The sequence below is a fragment of the Carcharhinus amblyrhynchos genome, chromosome 24, assembly GCF_965287045.1.
Source record: "Carcharhinus amblyrhynchos chromosome 24, sCarAmb.v2.hapA, whole genome shotgun sequence".
In the NCBI taxonomy this organism is placed as follows: Eukaryota; Metazoa; Chordata; class Chondrichthyes; order Carcharhiniformes; family Carcharhinidae; genus Carcharhinus; species Carcharhinus amblyrhynchos.
In genome coordinates, this window is record NC_137347.1 from 34,519,452 (window position 1) to 34,532,561 (window position 13,110).

The following is a 13,110-nucleotide window of genomic DNA, read 5'->3' on the forward strand; positions in this document are numbered from 1 at the left end:
ATGGAATAACACAACACAAAAGGAGGTCATTTGGCCCAATGTACACGTGCCAGGTGTTTAGTAGGAGCTTTTCAAACAGTTTTCTCCTCACATTCCCGTAATTTTTCATGTATTTATTCAATTCCCTTTTGAAATTTGCTGCTAAATTTGCTTTCACCGCCCTTTCAGGCAGTGCATTCAAGATCACAACAACCAGATGCACTAAAAAAAGCTTTCCTCTTGACATCTCTGGCTCTTTTGTTCATTATTTTTAGAAGCACTCCAGTCTCTTTCCTGATTTCCAGCAGGAAATAGTGTTGGATGAGAAATGGGCTGTTTAGTTTAACAGACAGAGCACGAGCCAATGATCCTGCGATTGTTCAAAATCCTTACTGGGCCATTTTGCTTCCTTTTTTCGAAATTTTGGCTTTTTTTTGGGTCTCACAGGGGATTCCCTCCTTTGCTAGTTTCACCAAGTGCCGACTGGTCCAACCGCAGATCAACTTTGGGTACACCATCCAATCAGATAGCATATAAAAACAATCGATGAGCTAATGATGAGGCTAACTCAGCTAATGTTCTGGGGACCCGGGTTCAAATCCCGCCACGGCAGATGGTGGAGTTTGAAGTCAACAAAAACTATTTGGAATTAAGAATCTACTGATGATCATGAACCCATTGTCGATTGTTGAAAATACCCATCTAGTTCATTAATATCATTTAGGAAAGGAAATCTGCCATCCTTACATGGTGTGGCCTACATGTGACGCCAGAGACACAGCAATGTGGTTGATTCTCAATTGCCCTCACACAACTAGGGATGGGCAACAAATGTTGGCCAGCCAGCGCCATCCATGCCCCACAAATGAATAAAAAAAGGCAGGAATCGCAAGTTCTTTTTGCCATAAATACAGGAAGGCTTCAAGAGCATTGATCATTACCAAATACAAGCATTTTTTAGATCCAATTTTGCAACCCCTGGAAAAGATTTGGGGCATGAGTGGTTGGCTCTCAAGATAAATTGAATTGACTTCAATCTTGTGTGGTGGGGTTGTTTGAATATGAGGCATTCGTGTCCAGGAGTTCAGCTTTGGCTTTGCACCAAGAGCTAACCAGGCAGAAAATCTGAACGGCTGGTCAAATTTAAAGGAATGAACCCACTTAAAGATTAATGACTGCTGATGAGAGAACATTCAAAGATTTTGAAATGTTTGTCAAGTCTGTCGTGGGAGGGATAAGGAGAAGTGCCAGGCAATAAGAAAGCACAAAGAAATACTGTGTGACGGCATTAAATGAATAAGGCAGAACAGTCAGCCTACAGGCAGATGTTGCCTGTAGGTCACAGAATCATCGAATCCCAACAGTGCAGAAGGAGGCCATTCGGCCCATCGAACCTGAACTGACAACAATCCCACCCAGGCCCTATCCCCATATTTATCCCATTCATCTCCCTGACATTAAGGGGCAATTTAGCATGACCAAACCTGCACATCTTTGGAATGTCGGAGGAAACCCACGCAAACTCCACACGATCACTCCCAGGACAGAATTAAACCTGGATCCCTGGCGCTGTGAGGTAACAGTGTTAGCCACTTATCCGCCTGCTCACCATAACCTGTAATTTCTTTACTGTTCAAAAATTTATCTATCCTTGCCTTATAAATATTCAACAAGGTAGTCTCAACTGCTTCACTGGGCAGAGAATTCCAGTTTCACAACCCTTTGGGTAAAGAAGTTCCTTCTTAACTTAATCCTAAATTTGCTTCCCTTTATTTTCAGGTCAAACCCCCTAATTCTGGTTTCACCAGCCAGTGGAAATAACTTCCTTACTTCTATCTTATCTATTCCCTTCATAATTTTATATGTTTCTGTAAGAGCCCCCACCTTCATTCTTCTAAATCCCAATAAGTGTAGTCTCAGACTACTCAGTCTCAACTCTGGAATCAACCTAATGAATCTCCTAGTTTGGAAGCAAAGATGTCTGCAACAAAATGTAGCTGGAAATAGCAGTCTCACAACGGAAAACAGCAATAAAAATGCAGACAAAGCTATATGATAAAGAGGCAGCACGGTGGCAGCTCTGCTGCCTCACAGCCCCAGGGACCCAGGTTCAATTCTGGCCTTGCCTGTGTGGAGTCTGCACGTTCTCCCCATGTCTGCATGGGTTTCCTCCGGATGCTCCAGTTTCTTCCCACGCTCCAAAGATATACGGGTTAGGTGGATTGGCCGTGCTAAATTGCCCCTTAGTGTCAAGGGGGTAAACAGGGCAAATGCGTGGGGTTACAGGGATAGGGCCTGGGTGGGATTGTTGTCAGTGCAGACTCGATGGGCTGAATGGCCTCCTTCTGCACTGTAGGGATTCTATGATTCTAAGCTAAACTAAAAGAAAGACATTCCAATTAACAATTCATGTTTGATTGTCCCCTGACAAAGAGGAATATGGTTGTCACAAAAACAGAGATTGCTGCAAAATCTCAGCAGGTCAGATAGCATCTGTGGTGAGATAATAAAGCCAATGTTTTGAGTTTGCTGACAGCAGTGTGTTTGAAGTTTATTTATTAGTATCACAGGTAGGCTTACATTAACTGCAATGTAGTGACTGTGAAAATTCCCTAGTTGCCTCACTTTGGCATCTATTCTGGTATGCTGAGGGAGAATTTAGCATGGCCAATGCACCTAACCCGCATGTGGGAGGAAATTGGAACCCTCTGAGGAAACCCACACAGAAATGGGGAGAACATACAGACCTCACACAGATAGTGACCCAAGCAGGGAATCGAACCTGAGTCTCTGGCGCTGTGAGGCAGCAGTGCTAACCATGGTGCCACCGAGCTGCCCATTCTGTTTCAGATTTCAGCATCCGCAATAATTATCTTAGGAAAACGGCGGTGACTGTTGAAGTTTAATATTCACAGTTCCCATTGCAGGGGTGCCTCAGGGCGAGATCCAAAATCTAACTATCTTCAGCTACTAATTCAATGACTGAATGGCTTCCCTCAGTGATAAGCCAGAAGTGGGGCTATTTATTCAGCTGCAGTTACAATCCCTCAGATAATGAGATAGGTGTGCCCTGGGAGCAAGGGCTGAACAGTGTCCAGACTTGACAAGATAAATGGCAAGTAATATACGTACTGCACAAAAGCCGGGTAATAGTCAATTCCAACAAGAGAGGTTAACCAACGGATTCTCACCCGCAGTATCTTGGGTGGAGTGTGGGGGTGGTGGGAGGTGGACATGCAGGGAGAGTTACCACTGATCAGAAACATAACTGGACCAGCCATATACATGCTTTGGGTATTGCAGCAGCTTAGAGACTTGGTATCATGTAAAGAGTGATGCACCCCCCTGACTGCCAAATGCCTCTTCACCTCCCACAGGGAAAAAGGTCAGGAGAGTGATTGACTATTCTCCGCTTAGTGGTTGCAAAATGTAACAGGGTATTTATTGAAAGCGTTAACCCATTCCACGATACATTCACCCTCAACGAAGCCCTATGCTGAGTGGGGATATTAAGACTTCTGCATTGTTCGAATGTCTTTCTTCTAAACTCCAACAATGAAGCATATAATTTATAGAAACACCCTCCACCCACCTGATGTTTGTGTAGGCAGACAAACTCCCGAGTGTAATAGTTCATTAAAAATTTGATTGACTCCTCTTATATTTATACACAGAAGAAAATATAAGCTCCCGCTTTTTATTTACCATCCAAACGACGCTAAAACCAATTACTGACCGGCTCTCTGCACTGTTCTTTCAGATACTCTGTGCCAGGGCATTCCAGAAAATGGGACACAAAGTGTGAACATACCCTGAAAGCCTGTGAGACAAAGAACTCTCAGTCTTAACTGAGCCACAGATTGAATGTGTTACCTGCAATCAGTTATTTAATTATCATTTTCCAATTGCGCCTAGCAGATTTTGAAGTGTGGCTGCATTGCGTAGGTTTCATGATGATGCTCATTATTTCACGAGAGATTTATATTAAAAAAAATCTTGCTCTGTACCTACTTAGAGCTACTGTTAGGTCTTTTCAAGTTGCTCTTCTGTAATTGGATAAGGCATATAATGATGGATTTCAAGCTCTTTCTTATTTCTCTTTCTTACGGTCGGAATAGTTGAGTTCAAAGTTTATTTATTAGTGTCACAGGTATTAACACGGCAATGAAGTTCCCATGAAAATCCCCTAGTCACCACACTCTGGCACCTGTTTGGGTATATTGAGGGAGAATTTAGCATGGCCAATGCATCTAGCCAGCACATGCTTCAGACTGTGGGAGGAAACTGGAGCACTCAGAGGAAACCCACGCAGACACAGAAGAATGTGCAGATTCTGTACAGATAGTGACCCAGGTTGGGAATCGAACCCCGGGTCTCCGGCGCTGTGAGGCAGCAGTGCTAACAGTTGTGCCACCCTGCTGCCTGAGGCAGCACTGCTGCTTCACAGTGCCAGGGACCCGTATTCAATTCCAGGGGTGACTGTCTCTGTGGCGTTTGCACATTCTCCCTGTGTCTGCATGGTTTTTCTCCGGGTGCCCTGGCTTTCTCCCTGTAATAACTCCAGGAGTCGGCTGTGAAGGAACAATGCTTTTATTGCACAAAATGAAAATAAACAACAACCACAAGTCTGTGGTGAACACAACAGGTGCCAACCGGGACTAAAAGGTTAATGGGCCCTCTCTGGGTCTTGCTTTACACCGGGCTCGGTTATATGATCTCCAGCTGGTTGGCTAATTACCAATCCCCAGGGAGCTCGTATTCAACAAGCCCAACGGGGGGAGGTCAATCAGTGATTCCCCATGCAGATCATGGGGGTTATCATATCCCCTCATAGTCCAAAGATAGGTGGACTGCCATGGTAAGTACATCGTGTTAGAGGGATCGGGCAGGGGGTGGGTCTGGGTGAGATACTCTTTTGGGGCGTTGGTGCTGACTCAGTGGGCTGAATGGCCCCCTTCTGCACCTCAGGGATTTTATGGTTCTATGATTTTCTTTGCACGTTTTAATTTCAATTTAGAAATTGCTAGCTTTCATGTCTAATTTTGGGGAAGCTCCAAGTGGCTGTCCTTTTCCTGAAAAATGTAGGTAATGTCGTGAAGGATTGCTGGCTCGGTCTGGCTTCACTATTCACTGGGAGAGGTGCCCTTCATTTACAGCAGCGGTGGTTCCACGGCCAGGAAACAAAATAAATATTATTAATTACATGTTCCAAATAAAACCTCCTCCTTAGCAGGACTGCTTTCTGCATGTGCATTGTTGAGGGACAAATCCTGTACAGCTGTCTGTTCAGCAAGGAGTCCTGCCCCCTGTAACCAGTCTTAATACATCAGTGACCGGTGCCCCGTGCGAATGTGTCAGGTGTAATAGCATCTGACCCTGGGAAATGATGAATAGCTTCAGCCGCTGGGAGCTGGGGGCATAGAACTCTGCCGATACAATGTAAAAGTCACTGTTCGCTCCAATAGCAGCGAGCAAATGTATCGTGCTGCAAACAAAGCATAATTCTAGGGGAAAAGATTCTCTCTCAAATTGGAAACTCATTTCATGGAATTCTTGAGGGTTATTTTCAAATATGGCCAAAGATGTGAGGGTTAGGTGGATTGGCCATGCTGAATTGCCCCTTAGTGTCAGGGGGATGAGCCAGGGTAAATGCATGGGGTTATGGGGATAGGGCATGGGTGGGACTGTGGTTGGCGCAGGCTCAATGGGCCGAATGGTCTCTTTCTGTACTGTAGGGATTCTATGATCTATGATTTATGAAATGTAGGGGAAAAAAGATCTTGAGACGTCAGAAAGATACATTTGGTTTTTTAAGTTTCGTACAGAACGTCCCTCAATTCCATCAGCAAGCACTCACCAAGCGAAGCAATAATTTGTAAGTAGAGTAGTGAAATTTTTAATTAGAATTCGTTCCAGGTGATTGGCTCCTGAATCTCAGTGGTTAGCACTGCTGCCTCACAGTGCCAGGGACCCGGGTTCAATTCCCGCTTGAGTCTGTGTGGAGTTTGCATGTTCTCCCTGTGTCTGCGTGGGTTTCCTCTGGGTGGTCAGGTTTCCCCCCCACAGTCCGAAAGACGTTAGGTGCCTTGGCCATGCTAAATTCTCCCTCAGTGTCCCCGAACAGGCGCCAGAGTGTGGCGACTCAGGGATTTTCACAGTAACTTCACTGCAGTGTTAATGCAAGCCGACTTGTGACACTAATTTTAAAAATAAAGAAGACACTTGCACTCTTACTGGTCTTTATATAATCACTGTCTTGGTGAGCTTTGAGCTTCAAATCTATTGGCTGGGGGCTTCTGAGAATCAGTATTCCATACCAAACGCCACAGTGTCACATCACAACGGTGATGGGAGGGCTTTATCTGTTTCCTCTGCTGCCTCCAGCCAATAGGCATAAGATATGGGAGCAGAATTAGGCCATTCAGCCCATCGAGTCTGCTCTGCCATTCGATCATGGCTGATATGCTCCTCATCTCATTTTCCTGTCTTCTCCCCATAATCCTTCAACCCATTACCAATTAAAAATCCGTCTAACTCCTCCTTAAATTTACTCACTGTCCCAGCATCCATCGCACTTTGGGGTAGCGAATTCCACAGATTCACAACCCTTTGGGGGAAATCGTTTGTCCTCAACTCTGTTTTAAGTTTGCTAGCCCTTATCCCAAGACTATGGCCTCTCGTTCTAGAATGCCCCACAAGAGGAAGCATCGTTCACGTCACTTTATCCATATCTTTTATCATCTTGCATACATCAATTTGATCTCTCCTCATTCTTCTAAATTCCAGACAGTATCAGCCTGAACTGTTCAATCTCTCTTCATATAACAAACCCCTCATCCTATAACGCTGGCAGAATTGGTTCCCTCTTAAATAGATACTCCTAAGCTCAAACGTATATATTCAAAGTTTACCTCGCCTGTGTTAATTTGATCAAAGCTAAACAAGTGCAACGGGTCAAGGCGATGTACCTTTCACCAAACTCTCAGGCGCTACAGCTTTCGTGTCATCGTTTGATGACTAGCCAACTGCAAAACTAACGCTCACCAAGAATAAATCTTCAGGAAAGGGGTCTATCGGCAACATAACACATTAAAATCCAGACCAAACACAGTAATCGTCATTACTCATTGTGTAAATGGGGAGCTTACATAAGCCTATTATAGTGGCTGCCATCAGAAATCTCATCTTACTGAGCTAAACTCATAGGTGAGAACAAGGCATCCACTGTAGCTTGGAAGCTAGTACAATGTAATAGTATCCAGCCACCCAATCATAATGTGACAAAGGGAGAGGCCATGGTGTCAGTCAACAAGCTATAAATGTTCCAGTACTTATCGGTTTTTTTTAGTCTGGCCCTTTCTATTCCCAAAGCCCTAGTTTGCACCATTAGACTGTCATCACTGGAGACTGCAAGCACCATAGAAACCCAACTGTGCAGAATAAGGCCATTTGGCCCACCGAGTCTGCACTGACAACAATCCCAGCTAAGCCTTCTCCCTGTAAACCCGCACACTTACCCCGCTAATCCCCCTAATTTACGCATCCCGGGACACTAAGGGGCAATTTAGCACGGCCAATCAACCGAACATTCCCAGAGGAAATCACTGCAGTAAACTGACTAACTATGTAATGCATTTCTGCAGCGTGTTTGCACAATTGCTTGTAGCTTTTTGCTGATTTAAATGTCTATTTATTTAGGATGTTTTTGTAGTAAAACGCCAAAATTTTTTTAAAAAATCTCATGCAGAAGGTGGGGGGGTGGTGGGGGGTCGCTGGTGGAGGAGGGAGAATGTGCAAACTCCACACAGACAATGGCCCAAGCCACGAATCAAACCCCAGTCCCTGGAGCTGTGAGGCAGCAGTGCTAACCATCCTGCCACTGTGCTGCCCACAGTCGATGGGGAAATTTCCTGCGGAACTTCAGATGACGTGTGCTGTGTTGTTAACACATTCATTACATTTTCACCTCTGTTACTTTGCAAATAGGGGCACGATATTTTTGGGAGGGGGGAGAGAAAGAGGGGTTCTTTGCAGCCTTTCAGTACAGCACTCTGATCTCTCTGGCCTGGTAAACAGCTTTTATAGTCCTGGGGGGCTCTATATTCCAGAGGGATTAAACTCGGGACAGAATTTTCCACCTCCTCCGTAGCATGTTAAGCAGTGCGGCACTCGATGGCAGCGAGATCTTCTGGTTCCATGTTGCCCATGGGTTTTCTGTTGAATGCACCCCCTTACTGCCAGCAAATGCTGGCACGCCACAAGGGGGACTGTAAGATCGCCGGCAAGATTTCAGTGTATGTCTGCTGTCATTGTTGTTTTTTTTCAGAACAGGTAAAAGTTTGAGGAGAGTTCTAAAGGCACAGGAGATAAGTTCTTTCGTGCTCCCTGGGTGGGGGGTGTGGGAGTGGCGAGGGGGGAGGGGGACGGGATTGGAGGAGGTTCAGTGTCTGTTCCTTTTCATACTACTTGGTGGAGTGAAACTTTGTACACTAGAGCTGGCTGGCAGCCCTCCATTATCTCAATAAGATTATAGGGAGTTTTTTTTAGAGGAATTAGAAATTGTATCTTTTTTTTAAAAAACGGCACATTTTTGTAACACACTACACTGTGAATTCTAGCATCCTCTTTCTGGTTCACTCCCCCATTGGTGGCTGTGCCTTTAGTAGGGCAGTACAATGGCACAGTGGTTGGCACTGCTCCCTCACAGCACCAGGGACCTGTGTTCAACTCTTGGCTTGAGTCACTGTCTGTGTGGAGTCTGCATGTTCTCCCCGTGTCTGCATGAGTTTCCTCCAGATGCTCCGATTTCCTCCCACAGTTCAAAGACGTGCTGGTTAGGAACATTGGCCATGCTAAATTCTCCCTCAGTGTGCCCGAACAGGTGCCGGAGTGTGGCAACTAGGGGCTTTTCGTAGTAACTTCATTGCACGTTAATGTGAGCCTACTTCTGACACTAATAAATAAATAAGCTTAACTTACTTCCCAGGCATCAAGCTCTGGAATATCCCCTCTCGCTCCCTCACTTTCTTCCTTTAACACATTCCTTAAAATCATCTGAGCTGATGTCTTCTTAAATGGTTCAGTGTCATACTTTGTGTATAGTCCCCCTGTGAAATAGCATCATAGAATCGCATAGTGCAGAAGAGCCCTTTCGGTCCATTGCGTCTGCACCGACACGCAAGACACACCTGCCCTCCCACCTCATCCCATTTACCAGCGCTTGGCCCAAAGCCTTGAATTTTGTGACATGCCATTAGGGGCAGCAAGGTAGCACAGAGGTCAGCACTGCTGCCTCACGTGGCCAGGGAGCCGGGCTCGATCCCCAGCTTGGGTCATCGTCTGTGTGGAGTGTGCATGTTCTCCCCGTGTCTGCTTGGGTGTCCTTCGGGTGATCCATTTTCTCCCACAGTCCGAAAGACGTGTGCATTATGTGGATTGGCTAAATTGCCCCTTAGTGTCTCAGAATGTGTAGGTTAGGCTGATTGGCCATGCTAAATTACCCCTTAGTATCAATGGATTAGCAGGGTAAATATATAGGGTTATGGGAATAGGGCCTGGGTGGGATTGTTGTTGGTGCAGACTCGATGGGTTGAATGTCTCCTTCTGCACTGTGGGGATTCTATGATTAAGTGCTCCTTGGGACATTTCATTACATTAAAGATGCTGCACAAATGTAATCTCTCGTTCTTTGGAGCCAGTCTCCTGCTCTTTTCGAGCGAATCTCCACCCCCAAATCATTAAAAACAACATTCAATTCCTTACTTTTTATCGGGATGATAAGCTGAGGGATGACGGGTAGGATTTTTGATGCCCCGTGCTCCAACAGATCATGGACTCCTTGTCTGGCAAAAAACTCATACGGATGAGTTGTCTCACAAAGGCCATCGAAGAACAGAGGCAGGTAGTGATGGTAATCCAATTTTTCAATTTCGACCTGAAGAAGAAAGCAGTAAGTAATTAATCTATCAGCAGTACAGGTTCAAAATTATGAATTTGATCAAACATACGAACAAACATACAAAATGGGAGCAGGAGTAGACCATTCAGCCCCTCAAACCTATTCTGCCATTCAATAAGATGGTGGTTGATCTGATTGTGGCTTCAACTCCACATTCCCTCCTACCCCTGGTAATCTTTGACTTGTTAGTCAAGAACCTGTCCATCTCAGCTGTAAAAATATCGAGTGACTCTGTAACTGGTGCTCCTGGGAAACAGGGGTTCCAAAGACTCATGATTCTTGGAGAGACAACCAGTTCTCCCCATCGCCTCATTAAATGGGGGAGTCTTTATTTTTAAACTGACTCCCCTGGTTCTAACCAGGCGTAAATAAGGACAAACTATTTCAACAGGCAGGGGGGTCTATTTGGCCCACCAAGCCTGCACCATCAACAACCCCACCCAGGCCCTATCCCTGTAACCCCATCTATTTACTCTGCTGACCACTCCTGACACTAAGGGACAACTTAGCATGGTCAATCCACCTAACTGAACATCTTTGGACTGTGGGAGGAAACAGGAGCACCCGGAGGAAACCCACACAGATACAAGGAGAATGCGCAAACTCTACTGTCACCCGAGGACAGAATTGAGCCCGGGTCCCTGATGCTATGAGGCAGCAGTGCCAACCACTGTGCCGCCCTGACTACCTGGATGCCTTTACCCTCTTACCCTTCCCTACGTCTGTGACCTCCTTCGGTCATACAAACTCTAGTTTCAGACATCGGGACCTCTTGTGCAATCTCCCTATCTCTATCACTTCACCCCATTATTGGCAGCTGTATCCCCGTCAGCCCAGACTCTAGAATTTACTTCAGAAAACCGCCCCGATTCACCACTTCTCTTTAAGACTTTTCCAAAACCCAAGCTCGTTTACCAAGTTTTTACTTGTTCTCCCCCACCCCCAGCCAAAAATATCTCTTTCTTTAACTTGGGCGGCCATTATATTGATTCGGAAGTTTCTCTGAAAAGGCTACTTCTGAGCACAGAGCTATCTATAATGCTTTCGATGTTATTAAATGTTGATGCTACATTTCCGTGTCCTGTTTAATCTTTGAAAAGCAGAGGCTTAGAAAACATCAAGTTGGTATTGTGCTGTGTGACCAGTGTTCTGTTGAAATTGCTGTTTTTGTGCGTGGCTTGTTCCATCACTGCCAAGACCCTTTCGTCTTCTTGTGTGGTTTTTATCATGGGACAAGGCCTCATGGGCTGCTGTGCGAACATTGCCACCAAACTCAAATGGCTAAGGAGGTGATGACCCTCAATTGGTTTGTGTTGGACAATTAAAGTTAAATTGGGCTTGTCGCGACTGCTAGATACAGATAAAAATGACTTTCCACATTTTTCACCCTCCTGGTGGGGAGTGGGCGAGGGTGGGTGAGGCAGGATGGGGGTGGGGGGAACAAACAAAAGCTCACGTCAAAACCCTCCAGCGCCAATGTGTCACGCACTGGGAGTATGCACTTCTGCATTGTGGGCGTCATGTGGAATTTAAGTTATCTTTCAACACTGGTCTTCAGAGCAGCTGGAGAGGGAGGCTGAGGAATTGGGAATGGCAAAGTAATGAAAGGTTTGAGACCATTTAAGAATAACTAGTTAGTTACCAAAGTGTCGACACCTGCATATGGGAACAATGGACTTCTCTCGTTCCGTAAAATCAAAATAGCTGTAGCCTCAGATATTTCTCACATCATTTTTAAAAATTAATTCATGAGTGGCATGGTGGCACAGTGGTTAGCACGGCTGCCTCACAGCACCAGGGACAAGCATTCGATTCCCGGCTTGGGTGACTGCCTGTGTGGAGTTTGCACATTCTCCCCGTGTCTGCATGGGTTTCCTCTGGGTGCTCCAGTTTCCTCCCGCAGTCCAAAGATGTGCAGGTTAGGTGGATTGGCCATGCTAAATTGCCCCTTAGTGTCAGGAGGACTGGCTAGCATAAATGCATGGGGTTACGGGGATAGGGTCTGGGTGGGATTGTGCAGACTCGATGGGCCGGGTGGCCTCCTTCTGCACTGTAAGGATTCTATGATTTATTGTCCTTCCCTAATTGCCCTCGAGAAGGAAATGGTGAGCTGCTTTCTCGGACTGCAGTGGGAATCCTTTGAACAAAAAAAACATGGACTGCAGCAGCTCACCACCACCTTCTCATGGGCCATTAGGGATGGGCAATAAATGCTGGCCTGGCCAGCAACACCCACATCCATGAATGAATTCTAAAACAAAATCAAGAATTTAGCAAGGGATTGATGCAAAGTTTTGAGACAAAAGACTCCATTTCTAAAACAATCATTATCTCTTTAAGAGAAAAGTAAGGTGAAGATACGTTACTATTATTTATTTAAGGGGACACTGCCATCATTGTTTAAGGGGGCACTGTGCTCATTGTTTAAGGGGGCACTGCACTCATTGTTTAAGGGGGCACTGCGCTCATTGTTTAAGGGGGCACTGCGCTCATTGTTTAAGGGGGCACTGTGCTCATTGTTTAAGGGGGCACTGCGCTCATTGTTTAAGGGGGCACTGCGCTCATTGTTTAAGGGGGCACTGCGCTCATTGTTTAAGGGGGCACTGCGCTCATTGTTTAAGGGGGCACTGCACTCATTGTTTAAGGGGTCACTGCACTCATTGTTTAAGGGGTCACTGCACTCATTGTTTAAGGGGTCACTGCACTCATTGTTTAAGGGGTCACTGCACTCATTGTTTAAGGGGGCACTGCACTCATTGTTTAAGGGGTCACTGCACTCATTGTTTAAGGGGTCACTGCACTCATTGTTTAAGGGGTCACTGCACTCATTGTTTAAGGGGGCACTGCACTCATTGTTTAAGGGGTCACTGCACTCATTGTTTAAGGGGGCACTGCACTCATTGTTTAAGGGGTCACTGCGCTCATTGTTTAAGGGGGCACTGCGCTCATTGTTTAAGGGGGCACTGCGCTCATTGTTTAAGGGGGCACTGCGCTCATTGTTTAAGGGGGCACTGCGCTCATTGTTTAAGGGGGCACTGCACTCATTGTTTAAGGGGGCACTGCACTCATTGTTTAAGGGGGCACTGTACTCATTGTTTAAGGGGGCACTGCACTCATTGTTTAAGGGAGCACTGCACTCATTGTTTAAGGGAGCACTGCACTCATTGTTTAAG

The 13,110-nt window shown here is 45.8% G+C and overlaps 1 protein-coding gene across 2 annotated transcripts in view; it reads right to left on the reverse strand.

Annotated features, from left to right (window-relative positions):
- Positions 1 to 13,110, reverse strand: part of pacrg (PARK2 co-regulated) — a 280,072-nt gene that overhangs the window by 81,170 nt on the left and 185,792 nt on the right. For both annotated transcript variants that reach the window (XM_080211245.1, XM_080211247.1), the window contains exon 3: positions 9,742 to 9,913. In XM_080211245.1, coding sequence (XP_080067371.1) covers positions 9,742 to 9,913 — 172 coding nt within the window. The remainder of the gene's footprint in view (positions 1 to 9,741; positions 9,914 to 13,110) is intronic.